The 19,553-nt window shown below is 40.0% G+C and overlaps 1 protein-coding gene across 1 annotated transcript; it reads left to right on the plus strand.

Moving 5' to 3' along the window:
- Nucleotides 1–5,002: 5,002 nt before the first annotated feature.
- Nucleotides 5,003–13,473, plus strand: LOC310955381 (IgGFc-binding protein-like; the record flags this gene model as incomplete). The annotated part of the gene is made up of 13 exons (XM_083925199.1): nucleotides 5,003–5,022; nucleotides 5,400–5,461; nucleotides 6,144–6,427; nucleotides 7,007–7,577; nucleotides 7,847–8,445; nucleotides 8,809–9,376; nucleotides 9,465–9,706; nucleotides 9,802–10,146; nucleotides 10,580–11,147; nucleotides 11,269–11,468; nucleotides 12,436–12,810; nucleotides 12,896–13,057; nucleotides 13,423–13,473. 13 exons carry the CDS (start codon nucleotides 5,003–5,005, stop codon nucleotides 13,471–13,473), a joined length of 4,047 nt encoding a protein of 1,348 aa, XP_083781325.1.
- Between the last annotated feature and the right edge of the window lie 6,080 nt (nucleotides 13,474–19,553).

Here is a 19,553-nt window from a genome sequence, read left to right on the forward strand (position 1 = left end):
ATTTAGCTCAAAACATATTAAAATCATACACCAGTCACAGGAACGACAAATAATATAAAAAACTCCAAACCAGTCTGACACAAATGTAAAACAGTGGCATTGTGGAGAGCTGAGATTTTATTCCTTTATCCTCTTCAGGAGATTTGTTTGGTGCCACATATTTTCCTAAAACACACAGATTTAATTACTTTACCGCATATGTTTATGCTCCATTTCTACAAATGTTTGATTGATTCTCGTGACTTACGCAGCAAGCGAGCCGCTCTGCACATAATCACAGATTGGACTGTACCCCTTCAGTTGTGCATTCAGATTATTAATCTCTTCTTTCCAGGCGTCAGACTCTGATTTAAAATACGCTACGTGACAAAGACAGAAACAGAACAATTCAAACCTAAACAGTACGTCTTGTATTCACCACACGGTGGCAACAGTGTAAATGATCTGTAAAGTAATTGTGTGTTATACCTTCAGCGTCTGTGTGTTCATTCTTCATGACATCAGCTTTTGTGCTCTACAATAATGTGGGAGAAATGTCAGTGAAAATGACCTTGAAGAGTTGCTACAGAAATAGATAAATCAATATTAACTTGTTAGCCCTAAACCTGTCAGACTGGGTGGCAACCTAACAGGAGGGTGTTATACAAGGATGTGTGTATACTGAATGTGTGAAGACTTGTGTGTGTTTTTGCTTTGTTTGTCAAGGCACTTTCAAAACCTTTGTTTTTAAAAGATGATATATGAATAAAGCTATTATTACATATTATAAAATGTACCTCAAAAGCATCAAAAGTACTTGTTCTGCAGAAATATGCCCCCTGTAAACGATTTATTATTTGCTTTAGATAAAACTATAATACTGTTAAAGCTGTCTGAGGTGGAGTTTTATATGGTCACAAGATGCAATTAAAGGGTTTTGATGATTAATGGGAAAAAAGAAGAAGAAAAAAAAACTTCTGGTCCACAAATCTGCATTCATTTTTGAGTGAAATGTCATTAATTTGAACCCCATTATTGAAAACATAAATGAAAATGCTTACAAATATGTAACATGACAAGAAACTAGAACCAGAAACTGTAGCTGTCAGATAAAAGTGATAGTTCAGTGAAAAGTCAAATATTTAAGTGCAGTAACAGTACAAAGTGGCTTAAAACTGAATTAGTCACGTTACAATGCCTTAAAAGGGAACTTAAGTACGAGTAAATGTATGTTTTAAGGATAAGTATTGAAGTTAATATTCATATTTATATTCTTAATGTTTTCTAAAGGCTGCAAAGTCGTAAAATAAGAAAGACAAATGTGCAAACACTCCACCTTTTCCTCCCCCAGTTTATCAGCACGTTAAAATGAGCAGAAAGAGAGAAGCTAGAGCAACAAAAAAAAAGAAAGAAAAGAAAAGTTTCACCTGACAGGCGTCTATTTCTGTTTTCTTCTTCTCCATCTCTGAATCGAGTTTGGCCACCTCCGCCACCAGATCCACTGCTTTGACCCCCTGAGCCAGCAGCTCTTCCTCAGACGCTTTAAGAAGAAGGTCTAACTTTAAAAGTTCATCATCAGATGTCTCTGGCTTCAACAGCTTTTCACTGCTCTTGCTCATCATGTCCAACACTCGCTGTTGACCCACAATAACCACCAGCAGTCCCATGGACACCAAGGTGCATAAAACGACCACAATCCACTGAACCCGCATTGATGCTGTCTGGGTTTCTGTGATGCAGAGAGAAAGAAAACAACGAGAGAGATAAACGCATCAGCAGAAGCAGGGATGACATGTTTCACCCAGAGTATACGGTCAAGTTCTTATTGACAGTGTGACAACAAAAGTCAGCTCCCTGAGTCATATTTCCACCTTACCCTCCTCTCTGTCAAAGTCCACTTTAGTTTCTTCTGTTTCCCTTCACACACCGTGTCTCCCTGAATTGCATTCGACCACCAAGTCACAAAGTGTGACTTTGTTAGCAGCATGTGTCAGTCCATGCTCCTCACACCTTTGTCCCCTCCCTCTTCTTCAACAGGGTTGTTGTCTGATTGCATTTTACACTGCAAACAGTTTGAGTGACTGACTTAGAGGGGCCTCCTCTAGAACATGTCTATATGCTTTAAAACATATTAATTATCTCATACTGTCCGTCTGAATAAACCTGTATTCACTGTCTCCGTTTTAGCGCCTCTTTAAGACCCCCTGCTGAAAAAGCCCAGTCTGCTCTGATTGGTCAGCGTTTCTGAGGCTTCTGCATCTGCACTGTCTGTGTTCGGGGAATGACTGTAATGGCACTTTATATCGGTTTTTACCAATACCTATATACGTAGTATAGTTGTGACGTCACAACCGTGCATAAGTCAGGACGGCTAATTTAAAAGCACAGTTTCTGAATACGGGCTGAGTGCATTTCTCTGTGAATTGAGTCTTTTGATACTTCCACAGTCTTTATATAACAACATTGACCTGCTTTAAAAAACAATAAAACAAAAGGCATCTCACATTTTACAACATGGGACCTTTAACTTTCAGTGTAGCTGGTGCAGCATGAATAACATGAGCACCTGTTTTCTCCCAATAGAGAAGCTGATAGCTCATTGGAGCCTTAAGTGAGTGTGGCTATAATCATAGAAACAAAACGGACAATAAAGTGTGATTTCGGCACAAAATCGTCACATCGTCTTTTTCGGCACTTACATACATCAAATAAAGCCGTCAAGACAGTTTTTTTTTGTGTATGAACTATTAACGCAGAAGTCTGGAAGAGTCGCTAACAGCCAGATGTGGCTAACACTGATAAGCTCGGGGCAGTACGGTGAAGGCATTAAAACGCCTTTTTTAACCACTAATACTGCTTAAAATAACACCAAACCTCTACAGCAGCATGATAAGAGTCTCTATACATAAAACAAAACACCAATGGGCTCCTTCCTTTTGGATTGACTTTGCTAATTGACTTGAATGGACTTTACTGCGTGAGGAGCTGGTACCGGGGCCAGTTGGTGTCCTTCCCATTTTATTCCTATTGTACACTACCTGCTCAGCTCCTAAAAGCAGACAGACACAGTTTGAAACTAGATGGTGAACACAGTGGAGCATTTATTCAGATCTTTTCAACATTTTCACAAGAAAAAAAGCTAAGTTTAGAGACATTTTGTAAAGAAGAAATGTTCTATCAGCCTAATCATCTTGAAGGGGGAACCACTGCTGTAGCTGTAATTTTCTTTGGACTGCTGCTGTATCTCCAGGCTAATGTCCACATATACTCATGATATCCTGCTTTATCAGGTCTGGCTGGTCCGACTGGCTTTACTGGAGTGGAAAAAGTGCTTACACATTATGTTCTGATCTAAATACACGGGTAAATACAGCTTCTGTTCTGTGGTATTGTTCTTCTTAAATGTTGTTAAATATGTCATTGTTATATGATATTATGCATCTAGAGATTTCATTTTGTTGCCATTATTTGTCTCTTATTTTCTCTCTCCCAATGATTTTCAATGCTACAGTTCACCAACGGGAGGGAACCATAATTAATGTAATCAGTAACACTTGTGCCTGAAGTATCTGCCATAAAAAGCCTGTTTTTCCAGTATATCAGCATCAAAATCACAGTAGTAAAGCAAACTATAAAAGGCCATTTTTGTACATGCTGGAATACAAGTCAATCAGTCAAGACCAAGCGGCGACCTCAGGGCTGAAAAATGCCAAAAACAGCAGTTCCACGAATGGGCACTTGATGCTGGCTCCAAAAGCGAGTCAGTCCCCACAGGTTGTTATCACTTTATTAAACGGATGTAATCAGTGGGGATCAACCTCGTACATACGGGTTAGAGGGTGTCTGCTACACCTAGTAGGTTCAGGAGTGTGTTATCATCTGTTCACATGGTAACGATTGCTGTTAGGACCCCTTGGCGTCACTTTTTAACGGTCTGGGAGTCGTGTTATGAATTTAAACAAAATGGATGTTACGTGGTTAGGTTTAGGGAAAGACAGTGGTTTGGATTAAAATACTAAAGAAAGTAGCAGAATACTACATCATCATACAGTTTTGCGATTAAGCAATTTAGGTGAACCAGCATACCATTATAATAGATGATAAGGGCCTACTAAGTCAACATGGAGGTAGACTAGAGCCATAGGACACATATTTATGGTTCAATCATCTGAGAACGGTCACAGTCAGATACAGTCTGATACAGCCACATGTTAAAATGTCCAACTTTACAGCAGAAATAAACATGAAAACAAGCTCCATGGGTTAAGAAAATTCGCCTACATTTAGTGACATTAACCTTACCTGACAGGCGGTTGTTCTTAACGAAACAAATCACTGGCAAATCTGTGTGTTGTGCATGAATTTATAACAATTGCTTTATACATGTGCAAACAAACATGCTTTTACCTTTTGCATTGTGTTCCTGCTGATTAAATAAAATGATCAGATAAAATCTTTTATCTCTTTACCTTACACTAAACATAGCAGTGGTACAATAAGTCAAGGACAGCAGAAAAGAGCTCTACTTGATCCTTTGTTAAAGGAGTCACGATAGCATTGACATTTATGCATTTAAACAACTCACACCCACCCCTTATTCTTCTTTTAGGTGGTGACCACAGTGTCAACAAATAAATCACACTTGTTGGATGTTTTACAGTAACAGTATAAAGCCAAATCGATGGGCACAAAGCCAGCCGACAAATCACATATAACAAAGGTCCCACAGAGAGACATTTCAAATTGATAATAATCACAGTAGTCTTTCTGTTTTTTTGCCATTTTAACCATCTTTTCCTTGTTATATTCCATTTTCTTATGTTTGTTCCCAATGTAATGAAGTCCTTTGTGACCTGGAAACATATAGTTAACATGATTCAATTCATATTCACATCAACACAAAGACTTTACATGAAATGTGTCGTGTGATTTTGTATTTGCTCACTTCTGGGAAGCTGATTGGTCCATTAGTGGAGGACAGAAAGTATTTAAGCATCCTCAAATCCTGCACCTGAACCCCTGAATGCCTGCTGACCAGCTCAGGTGAGAATGATTTAGATATCTGACATATTGAACACACTATTAATTCTGTTTTAGCTGGTTTTGTAAAATGTTTCTGCAACATTTGTCTTTTTCTGTTCTTGATTTTGTTTTTAGATGCTGATGTGGAAACGTTTTTCTTTTCTTTTTTTGTAATAAAACGTTTTGTTTTAACGCATTCTAGTGTTTATAACAAGCTATAAGAGACAAAATTGAGGTTTGGGCATTTATATGTTTAGCTGTATGTAAATGCAAGATGACATGAATTTACAGTATATGGAAAAAACACGATAGTAAACAGCTTCAAGACCAAAAGTTAAAAAGTTGTATACTTTTCTGGACTATGTACATTTTGCTAAACTCTCCATTTGCTCTTTTAGGGCCTCTCATCTGACAAACATGGGGTTGTTTGTTGTAATCTTTTCGGCTATTCTGCTGAGTGGTAAGTTATCAAGTACAACTTTTAAAATAATAATAATCCATCTCATAAATCAGTGATGACAAAGTGTTTCACTGAGATGTTTGTGAGTTTGTAAGAAGTTAGAGAAACCAGCTTGGAATGAATAAATACAAATTATCAGCTAGGTCAATATGAGAGACATTATCCAAACAACTCAATAATACATTTGTTTGTTATTCTTAAAAATATGATGATGTTTCATTCATCCATCCCTCCATCTTCAACCACTTGTCCCTATCGGGGTCACGGGGGGCTGGAGCTGATCCCAGCTGACATCAGGCGTAAGGCGGGGTACACCCTGGACACGACGCCAGTCTATCACAGGACACATAGAGACAAACAGAGACAGACAACCATCCACATTCACATTTACATCTACGGGCAATTAAGAGTTATCAATTAACATAACACGAGAAAACCCACGCAGACACGGGGAGAACATTCAAACTCCACACAGAGGGGCCCCAGAAACCCTCTTGCTGTGAGGCGACAGTGCTAACCACCACACCACTGTGCCGCCCTATGATGTTCCATAAATGTGTATGATTAAATGGTTCATTGTGGTCATTATTACAGAAGTATGCTCATACTGACATTCGCATTGATGTTTTATGGGTGCTTAGCCTACTGATTTACTTATAAACACATTTAAATTTCTTTCCAGGATTTTGCAGTGGGGGACCCACCACTTTAACCCCACAGTCAGGCACCTGCTGGGTCATGGGCACTCTGCACTACACCTTCGATGACTATCATTACACCTTTATGGGCAACTGCACCTACACCTTGGTGAAGAACTGCCATGTTGAAAAGACCCTCCCAGCCTTTGAGGTAGAGACCAAGAACATGAACGAGGGCCGCGTACAGGTCCCAACGGTGGAGACGGTCACTGTCAACGTTTACGGGATCAACATCCAAATAGTTCGCTTTGAGTTTGGTATCGTCCGGGTGAGTCAGTCAATAGCTTTAAAGAGTTTCTTATTTGTGTTGCCATTGTGTGAATAGTGAACACTGTGATCTTTATTTTAATGATAGAACATGTTTTGACTTTAAGTGATGCAGGATGTACAGGCTAGAGAATATTTGTTTTCATTTAAGTGAAGTAGAGGGCATGTTCTTTGGATTTTGTAGCTATTTGGGAGTTTTAGCAACCTGGGAGAAGTTTACATTTCACTCTTTTAAAACTCAATACACACGCTGTTTTGTAGGAAGATTAAAGCCTTTTTAAACTCTTTGTTCTGACTGACAGCATTTTCTTTCTGCCACAAAATGTATCCCCTCTCTGTAATGCACAGTCTCTGTCCTACTATCAAGTGATTTATTTTGTTAACACTTAAGATCATGCCCAATAACTTTGATGAATATGGAGTAGTTTCTTCTTTCCTAACAAAGGTTATAGGGGGATACAACCTCAGTCTGCCACAAAACGTATTCCCTCTGACAGTCTGAGGCCCCACAATAATCGTCCATGTGGTCTAAAATGTTGTGTAACATGTGCTGTGCAAGTGAAATTTGATTTATTTTCAGGTGAACTATCAACAATGGAATCTACCGATCACCTTGAACAACGGCCAGGTGAAGCTTTCCCAGAGAGGTCTTTATGTCGTCATGGAGACAGACTTTGGCCTGATAATGCAGTACGACTGGAACGAGTACCTTTCCGTCACGGTGCCGGGCAGTTTTGCCGGCAGCGTGTGTGGCCTGTGTGGCAACTTCAACAACAAAAAAGAAGATGATCTCACGACTCCCAGCGGCTCAGTGGCCAGCAGCGTGGCAGCGATGGGAGAGAGCTGGAGGGTTCCCGGCTCCGAGGCCCGTTGCCAAGATGGATGTGGAGCCCAGTGTGAAAACTGCCCTCTCTCTGTAGTTCAGAAATTAGAGAAACAAATCTTCTGTAGCGCCCTTATTCTAAATTTTGTAGAACTTCTAGGTTGTCAACCCGAAATTGACTCCAGCATCTTTAAAAGCAACTGCATGCTTGACCTCTGTCGGGGTGAAGTTGTGAACACGTATCTTTGCAACACTCTCCAAGGCTACGCTGACATCTGTCACAGGTCTGGGGCCAAAGGTCCCAACTGGCGTACTCCGACTCAATGCCGTGAGTAATCCAAAGTTTAGAGAGTTGTTTGTGTAACTTAAAACATTTACTCATGTTCTGCACTTGATACTTTACTTGAGTATTTTCTTCTCATGTCGCTTTCTACTTTTTTCAGAAGGAAATATTGTTATAGTTGTTTGTTATGTTTCCATTCAAAAGATACAGAGAGTCTATAAAATATGCTGCTCTGTTATAGATTAAACTACCCAACAGTAGAGGTGGGTAGTCAGTCTTAAACTGAGGATCTGTCTCCTCTTTTGTCCACACAGCTACCCCCAGGTGCCAAGAAAACAGCCACTATGAGTTCTGTGGGAGTGGCTGTCCTGCTACATGTTCAAACCCAAACACTCCCCCAAAATGCAACACCACCTGTGTGGAGACTTGTGTCTGTGATGACGGCTTCCTGCTCAGTGGCACCAAGTGTGTCCCAGAGGCTCAGTGCGGCTGCATGTACGAGGGCTACTATGTGGAAGCCGGAGCGTCCTTCTGGGGTGATGAGAGCTGCACCACACGCTACACCTGCTCTGCTGGTGGAAGTTTGTCTTCCAATCGGACTAGTTGTCCCACCGGGAAGCAGTGCCAAGTGGTGGAGGGGCTGAGAGGTTGCTATCCTGTCAACTACGCCACGTGTATGGTATCTGGTGACCCACATTTTGTGACCTTTGATGGAGAGCACTACAACTTCCAGGGCACTTGTGCGTATCAGATGGCTGGTGTCTCATCCAATCAAACCGGCCTGGAACATTTTAGTGTTGTGTTGCAGAATAATGGTCAAGATAAGAAGATTGGGTCTGTTGTCAAGGTGGTGGATGTCAAACTTTATGGCTATACCATCGTCATCAGCAAAGACTACCCTGGCGCTGTTGTGGTAACAATATTTTCCAAAAAAACATGATACTTGTAGGGCTGCAACGTAGAAAGATGTTTTTGTTGTTTTCAATTACTTGGGAGATTATTTTAGCTGTTATTTGATCGGTTTATAAAACACCAGAAAATGATTAAATATATCCATCCAAGCCCAATGTGATACATTTGAATACCTTTGTTCAACCAGTGGTTCAAAACCCAAAGATATAATCAGTTATCTGTTATCAGGGCCTTTAACATAGTATCGGTATAATAATGGGCCAATTGTTGCAGCTCTACATACATGTACTAAGTCTACATAGTTATGATTTAATGTGCAAATTACTTCATGAACCCTTTTCCATTTCATTATTCTGTTTTTAAGGTCAATGGTGAGCTCTCAAACCTCCCTATGACGCTGAACAGCAATAAAGTCAACCTTTACAAAAACGGCTTGTTTGCTGTAATTGAGACAGTCTCCGGAGTGAAGGTGTACTACGACTGGAACAGTGTAGCATTCGTAACCGTTCCCAGCACCTACATGGGCGCAATGGAAGGTCTTTGTGGCAATTACAACCTCAACCCCAAAGACGACATGCGGATGAAAAATGGGAAACAAGCTGCAGCTTCTGAGGAGCTCGGTCAAAGCTGGAAAGTCTCAACGATCCCCGGCTGCGTAGACGGATGCAGCGGCCCCTGCCCCGGATGTAACACCACTCAGAAAGAAACATACAACACCAACAGTTACTGCGGCCTCATCAACGACCCTGCAGGCCCATTCCGTGATTGCCACGCCAAGGTTGACCCTGCGGGTTTCCTCAGTGACTGCGTGTATGATGTCTGTCTTTACCAGGGCAACGGGAACATGCAGTGCAAGACGTTGACTGCTTACACAGCCGCCTGTCAGCTGAAAGGTGCCACAGTGTACTCCTGGAGGACAGCTCAGTTCTGTGGTAAGGACATCTACTATCCATTAAGTTGGTCATATTTTTCTTGAATCATGAATCAGCTAAAACAGTTCTCATCCTGCCTTCTTCCTAGATGCCCAGTGTCCTTCAAATAGCCAGTACGAGCTCTGCAGCAGCTGTCTCAGGTCATGTCAGAAAGATTGTGGAGCTCAGTGCATGGAAGGATGCGTCTGTGATGAGGGTTTCCTGCTGAGTGGAGATGAATGTGTGCCTGCCGACCAGTGTGGCTGCACACATGAGGGCAAATACTACCAGCATGGAGAGGTCTTCTACCCCGATGCCCTTTGCCAGAAGGAATGCACCTGTAACGGCACAGTAAGGACGATGAGAACAGAGATTTTAGAGGAATTATCTGTGGAGCAGTGGGGACGCATTTTAACATTTTCAACAATAACCATCTGTTGTATCAGGTGCAGTGTAAGCAGTCTTCCTGCGGTCAATTTGAGAAGTGTGAGACGAAGAATTACGTGCGCTCATGTCAGCCTTTGAGTAAAGGAGTTTGCTCCATCTCTGGAGATCCACATTACAACACCTTTGACAACGCCACCTATGACTTCCAAGGCACCTGTACCTACACCGCAGCTGAAAGTTGCCACCTTAATGGCACGCAGCTCACAGAGTTCACAGTGGCGGTGGAGAATGAGAAGTGGTACGGTTTGTCTGACAATCCCAAGGTGTCAGTGACCAAACTTGTAGCAGTGGAAGTTTACGAAACTGTCCTGATCCTTCGAAATAATGAAATTGGAATGGTTTGGGTATGTCACTAATATTGCCATTATTTAAAGCATTTTTACAATAACAATGTATCAGTGTCACCAACAATGTTACAATGTGAAAGGAGTTGCTCAAAGTGATGAACCTACAGAGAATGATCTCCTGAATCTGCAGCTCCTCTCAGCTTAATGAGCTTTGTAGCTCATTGTTTAGCTGTCAGGTCCACAACTTTACTGTTTTGATTCACTCTTTCAGCTCTTTCAGCAAATAAAAAGCTCCAATAAAATGCTCAGCACCGAACAACAGACAGAAAATTAGGCTTGCTGGTCAACAAAGTGGAGCAATTAGCAGCTAAAGTGCCAGATATCGTTGGTAGAGACTTAAAAAAGAGTCATAAGTTTGCTAACAAATCCCCCATATTTACATCAAAGGTGATCATATGTTAATGCAGATTGTTTCTGTTTCTTTCTGCAGATAAATGGGATCCTACATCGCCTTCCACAAAACCTCCACAATGGTAAAGTGAAGGTTTATCAAGAGGGGGGAAATGACGTGATTATTACGGACTTTGGTCTGAGGGTCACGTATGATCTGGTCTACCACGTCACTGTCACTGTCCCTGGAAACTACAGAGGCAGAACCTGTGGTCTGTGCGGCAATTTTAACAATGACAAAGCAGATGACTTCCAGCTGCCAGATGGAAATGTGACCAAGCACCCCCAGGCCTTTGGAGCAGCGTGGAAAGTGCCCGTGCCCGGAGCGGTCTGTGAAGACGGCTGCAGTGGTGACCAGTGCCCCAAATGTGACGATTCTAAAAAGGCTGCATTGGAGGCGAAGTGCGCTGTCATCACCAATCCCAATGGTCCATTTGCTGCATGCCACAATGTAATTGATCCCGCCTCCTACTTCAGAGATTGCGTCTTTGATGTTTGTATGGCCAAAAATGAACAAAGCATGCTGTGTCACAGTATTGCAGCATATATGTTGGACTGCCAAAACTTTGGTGCGAAGATTGAGAACTGGAGAAGTGCTTCTTTCTGCCGTGAGTCTGCACATTTGTATTAATTATTATACACTGTAATATCTCTAACTCCACATCTGTTCAACACATTTAAATTAATAATAAAAGCCAACAACTCCTAACTCTTGTTATCTGATTACAGCTTTCACATGCAGTGCTGGCAGTCACTATGAAACCTGCGTACTGCCTTGTACCTCTCCGTGTCCTGGTCTTCGTGAAACCCTCACATGCACCACAACTTGTGTAGAGGGCTGTGCCTGTGATAAAGACTATTACTACAATGGAACCGGCTGTGTGCTCTCAGACCAGTGCAGCTGCTATCACAATGGCCAAACGTACAAGGTGAGACGATATTGCATTATTAATGTCTTACAGGTAGATCTGATAAAGTAAAGCTGCGGTTTTGAGACTCCATTAATAACAAACCCAGAATTTATTGAGTCTATTGATAAAACATTGTGGCTTCTAACAAAAGATTGTTACGAAGATTGTGGACTGCCCAACAGCAACACACAACTTAATAACACTTACATCCTTGACTCAACTCATGCAATAAAACGTTCCACCTACCTATGGCACCAACAGTTGCCTTTTAACAGTACAGCAGTGAATTACATTTTTTTCTCAATCTATGAATGTTTGGTGGCTTCATTTGCTCAGCAAAATTTATCAAATTAAATAATTCAACACACAAAGTACACTACTACTGCATTTATTCAGCGCTGTCCTCTATCTTTAACTTGTGAAGTAACACCCTTTCAACCTTGTATTTCTATAATGCTGTGGTGCTTTGTTCCCCGTTGTTTGAACAGATCTGAGTTTTAAAAAAACGATAGATTGTCATTTTACCGCGATCCTATCCATGATAAGGTGTCTCAATGAAGAAAGAAGTGATCGTAAAAAGTTCACAAGTTCAGCCAATGTTGTTTGTTTTGTTCGATGAAGCGTTTGGACCTCCTGGAAATAGTATTTTAAAAAGGGTGTAACATGCCCTGCTTAAAAGGCTACAACCTACTACACACATGGTGCCACCTAACAATACTCAACTACATGTTTGGCTGACTACCGAATCTATTCCTAAAGTCCATCTAACATTTAAACTAGTGGTCAGTTATATACTGTAAACTTGCCACCACAGAAACAGCAACATAACGTTCAAAAAGAGCCACTTAACCACGTCATAGATGCACTACAGTAAAAAAAATGGCACTACACCCCTGCCCCCAACTACATTACACTCTTTAAACTAGGAAAAATAAAGTATAATATGGCCCCTTTTAGCATGAACCTAAGCCGGTGTCATTTGCAGGTTGGAGAGTCCATCATAACGGATAACTGTCACAGAATTCACACCTGCCACGCCTCTGGAGTGGTTGTGTCCCAAAACATGACATGTGACCCCAACGAGAGCTGCATGGTCAAGAAGGGCGTGATGGCCTGCCACATTCAGCACTGCTTTTTGGATGCCAATGGGACCCTCACTGCATTTAATGGTGAAAGTGGTACCATAACAGCGCCAGGAGCCTATGAGGTTATCCAGAGCTGCGACATCTCTCTGACATCCGACTGGTTCAGGGTGGTGGTGAAGTTGGAGACGTGCACTCCTGGTGTCAACACGATTTTAGCCGTGTACGTGTTCTTCAATGACGTGATGATCACAGTCGACTACAAACATGACGTCTGGGTACGTGTCTGGAGAATGATTGGATATTAATTTTACCCTAAAATAATTAACGTGTCACTATAAAGTGTTCACTGTGTGTTCACAGATAAACGGAAGAGCGATGACTCAAACCACTTTCTCACAGAACAACGTAAAAGTGGTGGTTTCTGACAACACGGTGAAAATTAACAGCACTTCCACCATTCAGGTGTCCTTTAGTTCAACTAATGAACTCGCCATTAGTGCCAGTGACAAAGTCGCTGACGTGGTATGTGGGGCATGTGGGACGATCAGGCCTACTGACAAAACAGTACAAGATCTGAGAGAGAGGCTCCTGGTATCTCTGCGCGGGCCGAGTGTTTCCTTTGCATCGCTGAACATTGGACAGTGGACAGCTCCTGATTTCCCCCAATGGTAAGTCACATAAATTTCCTTCAAATGACTGTTACTAGCACATGAAAAGCATAAATAGGAAATACATTTTATACAAATCAGATGCTTAATGATGTCATTATCATTATTTCATCATATTGGTCTATATTGTATGCAGATGATATAACTGTTTATTTGGCTTCATTATCAGAAATGTCACCTGCACAGTTTGACAAATTGTTTTTCGTTTTTCTTTTACAGTGGTTTGTAACTTTCGACAGTAACCAGACTGACGGCATCACTGATTCATGAAAGGATTTTTGATGTATATAGGGCATCCCATACCCACGTATATCCCATTCCTTGATACGTGTCAATCGTCTTCATTTTGGAAAATATGTTTTGTCTTTTCAAACATCTGTAATAAAACAGCTTGACTGATATTTTGCTTGGAAATAAATATCAACTACTCAAAAATAATAATGATATGCATTTTACTTTGTAATCAAAAAAACATTTGTTTAATGTCTGTCTCTTATTGTGTGTGACTGTGATTTTCTTATCCAACTATTGCATCGAGCTGCTGTATCTCCCTTCCATTTTCACCTAAAGTGCATCAATTTAGTCATCGCTTTTTGCAGTCAAAAATAACATCAATGTATTTTAAAATGTATCCACAAAGCAATTTCAGTCAAAAGCAACTGGACTTGGTTATTTGTCTAGGAAGACGTTTCACCTCTCATCCAAGAGGCTTCATCAGTTCATGTACGCATCTGACCAGTCCCAGCCTGGTCTTGATCTCGACAAATGAGAATATTCATAGACTCATTTTGAAATGTATTTTAAATAGTTTCAATAGCTGGGGTCCGTTCGATTGACAGCAGCTTGTCTCAGTTAAAGACAAAGTATAAGCAAACTTGGGCTGTAAAGTCATGGGCAGACAGTGTTGTGTATGCAGTGATGTTGATGAATAATAGCGCTGCATATGCAGTGGTGTACGCAGTAACAGTGAGTCTATTGGTCTGAGCATACAACCCAATAATATTGTAATTTAAAGTATGTTATTAAAATGCTGATCAGACAAGGTTACAAAAAGCATATTCTTCTTTTTTTCTCGATATATTGCACTGACAGTGTGTGATTGAAATGGGGTTTTCTTTTTTATCATACTGTATGTAGGCCTCCTGCACATATTTAGTTAGTGTAACATTATACATTTTATGTGGGTGTGCTCTTTGTTGAGTCCATTACCTGCAAATTTTCCAAGGACTTTGGACCTGTCGATGAGAAAGGATATAAATCCAATGAGTCACCATTTGACAGCTGCAGATTGCATTGGTGATAACAGTGCACATGAAACAGAAACCGATCAAATACTGACACTTAATCATGTTGTCGAAATAAATTGTTATTACATTTTAAACAAAGAGAAGAAATACTAACCGTAAAAAAGTGATTCAATCAATTGGCACTTCTTTAACAGCACAATTCAGACGGCAGGAATAATCGTGTTTAGGGAGTGAAAAGTGGTTGAAGTGATTCACTGATTTTCAGGGAGTGTGTCCTTCATTTCTCTCACAAGTCAAAACACACTTTGTAGATAAAGACATGAGATGAGATGCTTAGCATTTTTTTGGCGAGTGTTAACCATCTTTTGATAACAGAAAGTGTACTAAGATGTTTTTGAAAACAGTTGTTGAGGGGGGGGGGGGGTTAACCGTAAGGTCTGTTGGGTTTTGGGAAAGACAGAATTGTTCTCATAAACATGCCAGTCTGTGCCAGCAAAGCATCGCTTACTTGCCAAACAAGCGCAAGATAAAAATAAATGTGTTTCCAGAATGAAAAGTGTCCAATCATCCTTTTTCGGGGACGACATTTGGATATCTCTCTTACAGTTCAGGTGGTTTTAGTTTTAGTAGCTTTGGAGCAAAGTTATGTGCTCGATTTAGTTCCGATGAAGGCTTTATGCTCAAATGTGTTAGCGGATTTGTCCGTCATTATGCATAAATATAAAATGACCCAAGCACGGTATTACCTCTGTAGTGCTATCTGTTTTTTTTAATTATTTAAAGTTCCACTCCAGACACGTGTGAAAGTATTTAATGCTATGGTTAATATTTTGTTTAACATGGATTTCCAACATAGAAAATAAAAAACTCAAAGATGGAGCTGGAAGCACATCTTCTCTTTCTCCCTCATTGAGAAATTTTACATCTGGCATTGCCCCGCTCTCTGCTGCTTGTGCCTTACTCACATGCGTACTTGCGGCAGCTTGAGACTCTTCACTAACTACATTATATCTAGGCGGAGACAAGCAAGCAAGAAGTGCGATAATTGCTCATCAAGATGAGTAAAAATATTGGAGAGAATCAGCCATAGTTGGGGCATCGTCAGAGAGCTGTTGAATCCAGGGGACTTTAAAATTTCAAGAGTGGCACAAAGATAAACAATAAAAGTTCTATATTAGTCTGCAAGGTCAGTGCTCGTGTGTCACTTTTCCCTCAGTCTTCAAGATTTTAGTTGTAGTGTGTTTACATTATAAATTTGAGAGCATTCTCTTTTTTTATTGCCTTTGTCAAATAATGGACAAAGGCAACAAAGTCTGTATGACTGCAAAGAAAATTCTGCACCGGCACTGGGACGTGGGGAGGATCAGTTCAAAAAGTCTGCAGTAAAAAGGCTCATAGTGCATGTGTCATCATGGCCTTGGATTCTTTATTTCCCTGCAATTTGGGAGATCAAGTTGTTTTGCGGGTTGCAGGCATCAGTAAATACCACCAAAGTTCAAATTCATTTTGTTTCTATCTTGACAGATCCCAACATCATGTTAACCCCCCCCGCACACAGACACACACCACTTCCCCTCACCCCTTCCACCCTCACTTCCAAGCATTTCACACCCACAGACTCACTCCCCTCGCCCATATAAGCTGGCTGCAGATACAGTCACAATATCTTTCAGCAACTGAAGCTCCTGCAAGACGAACATACAGCTATGACTTCGACTGGAGGCCTCGCAGGATTTTGGATAATTGCACTGTTGACTCTTCATGGTGCAGATGTGGGAGGTGATTTCTTCTAGATTATTTGAGCATTCGTATTTAATTTAGGTAATCTTAAAACTGCAATGATGTTAACTTCTGTGTCTTTATGTTTTTAGAGACCCAAGAAAAACCAGCAGGAAGAGGAAAACCTCTCGTTGAGCCCGACGTACCTTTCCCACCTGCCTGTCCCACTGCTCTAAACCTCGCTGCCGTCTGCCAACAAGGTCAGGGTCGTCCTAGATACCCGCCAAGCTTCTTCCCGAACTCCAGGGTCAGTCACTTCCGCCGTCGTGGGAACGCCATCAACCGTCTCGAGTCTTGGTACAGTGTGTGCTGCAGTGGCCAGAGCACACCAGAACACATCCTCTGCTGTGCCCAACAAGCCGTGAGTCTCTGCCTGAGGAATTATATTACAATTCATGAATTGATAAAGTTAATATTTAAGGTGAGGACTGTTAGCTACATCCGTTTTAGGGTAAAGCAGGAAGTAGCCTATCCTGCATATGACAATTAGAATTTCATTAAATATTTCAACCGTCTATGACGAATACTGCTATAAATGTAAATGTTATCTGTTGGCATTAAGTTTATCTGTAGGGACATTAACATAAACTAATGCATTAAATTCAATTTTAACAGTATAGGGGCGGCCATTAGCACAGTGGTTAGAGCAGCTGCCCCATGTAAAGAGGCTGAAGGACCTTGAGGCAGCAGCCGCGGGTTTGACTCCGACCTGCGGCCCTTTGCTGCATGTCTCCCCCCCTCTCTCTCACCCCATTTCCTGTCTGACCTACGTAATAAAAGCTGGTAAACTGCCGAAAAAAACAAGATTAAATTAAGACGTAATTCAAAAACAGATTGAATGTATGGCCCGTTCCATGTGAATATTCATAAAGACAGATAAATGGTGACAAAGACCTCGGGGCTTCAGTTCTTAAAGCATCAGTAGAAAGGCAGATTAAAATACAATTGACAATAAAACCTTTCCTGTAAAGTTTTCAGTCTAATGCACCCATATACAATGTAATAAATGTAACCGAGGGAACAAAAAGGATAAAATGTGCTTTTCACAGAGAGGTGAAATGCAGCTTTGTGACATTATGCATCTTTTTCTTACAGTGGAAACAAAGCCTGTCCCAGTTCTGTGAGGAAGAATTTTCCACCATGACCAACGCGTATTTGTGCTGTAAGGACAGAGGACAGGCGCGGTGGACGTGCTTCGACAGCGAGTTGCCAAACCCAAACTACGAGGCAAAACCAGGCTACACTGCACCCCCTGTCCCTGAGGATGCAGGATTCACCTTCAACGCAAATGTTTGCTAAAGAAATATGATACATATATCACCCATACAGGCAAAACAAATAAAGCATCTATAGGTGATGAATAATCATTTTTATGTAACTTTGAGAGGATATTTGGTCAATGTGCTCAAACCTGCATCAGAAAAATGTCCAAGATTACGCTGAGCTGATAATGCTTTTGTATACGCAAACAAATATGATGCACGTTTATTTGCATATAGAGCAGGGGAAGTGAGATCCAAGCAGTTGTAGAGACACGTTCTTATGCCAGGTGTAAACAGATGAACTTGTCTCATGTTAATGCCGAGTCAGGACGGGGCCTTCAGGACATGCTGGATGTGTTTATGCTGAGTAAGGACGATATAACAGCTGAAGTCAGTTATTATTTTGAGAGCTCTGTATTTTAACCAGCTTTGTCTAAACAACAGGAAACACGCTTTAACTGCAATTCTCTGCAAATATTCACTGTTATAACTTAGATCAATTGTATCCAGAGAGGACAGATCTGATATGAAGCTGCTGTAGTTGTTAAGAAAAATAAAGGACATATAATACAGATATTAAAGAGCTCAGGTGCTTTTTTTGTGACTGAACAAGCTATTGATAGTGGATGTGACATAACTTTGGAGAAACATGAGGTTCAAATAAGAACAACAAACACACAAACAAACAAACAAACAAACAAACAAGTTCAAGTCTTATCTTTGTAACAGAAAATCCACATGTGTAATAAAACAAGTGTCCACTAAGGGTCGCTATGAGCTTCATTAGTTATTTACAGAACAGTGATCAATAAGGAAAGTATGAATTTGCTGCTGCCCAGTCTCACCAGCAATGTAAAGTAAAAGTCAGCAGTTTGAGATATTTTAAATTACTAAGTGAAGTGAAGAACAGGTCGGTACATTTCCTGTTTGGCTTTAAAATAAAAGGAGGAGGTTTAAAATCCAAATCAGTATAAACACAGTGCATCTGTTTAAAAGAGTAGGATGAATTATATTTGTGATTGTGATCATACAAATAAATCTAATAAAAGTCTGCATTTGTACTAATGGTACAGACGGGTTAGGCTGTTAAAATAATAATCTTACAGTTTGAAATTAGTATAAAATGTGCAGAATATCACAAAGCATATTTACTGCACAATTTGAGGTACTTACTCCATCTGCGTGCTTCCACACTTCATATATCTATTTAATTATATTCCAGACACAGATTTGGTGCTTTTTACTCTACTGCAGGTTTTAGTTACTGATTTAAAGAAATAGTCTATGATGAATTTACAGAATAGGATGCTTTGTTATAGATTAAATTATCCAAAGTAAATAAAAAGACAGAATTAAGTTTGCTTCAACCAACTGCACACACACAAAAAATTGCTTACATAGTAATAAATTAGTAAATATTGATACAATAATATGATTTATAACAATATAATACTGATGGGAGCCATTATTTCAACGAGTAGACACTTTTACTTTATCAGTCGATTTGGTGGCTACTTGTGTTCATTTACATAAATACAATGCAGTTGAGTACAGTACGTTTACTATAGTATGTTTACTTACGTAACTATATTACTCCCTTTTCTTACTCAACTGATCAAAATACTTCTTCTGTCACTACTGGATACAGCAGCTTTACTTGATTAGGCTTTTTAATAAAGTGGCTACATACATTTCAAAGACAAAGACTTTTTTTTACTCTGTTTTATTCCTTTTTTTCTAACAGTTGTAGTTTGTTACCTTGCAACATGCTGATTTATATAGCTTATAATAATAATAATAATAATAATAATAATAATAATAATAATAACAATACTAATAATACTACTACTACTAATAATAATAATAGTGATAATAATAATAATAATAATAATAATAATAATAATAATAATAATAATAATAATAATAATAAATGTATTTATATAGTTTTAATTACAAACATATAAAATGAAAAGTCAACCATTAAAAGCTTTCTTTTGTTTTATTTCGAAAGAATGTTTTTAATAGTCAAAGGTGTTAAAAAATATACTGTAATATTATGTAT

Source organism: Echiichthys vipera (genome assembly GCF_963691815.1).
Source record: "Echiichthys vipera genome assembly, chromosome: 13".
NCBI lineage: Eukaryota > Metazoa > Chordata > Actinopteri > Perciformes > Trachinidae > Echiichthys > Echiichthys vipera.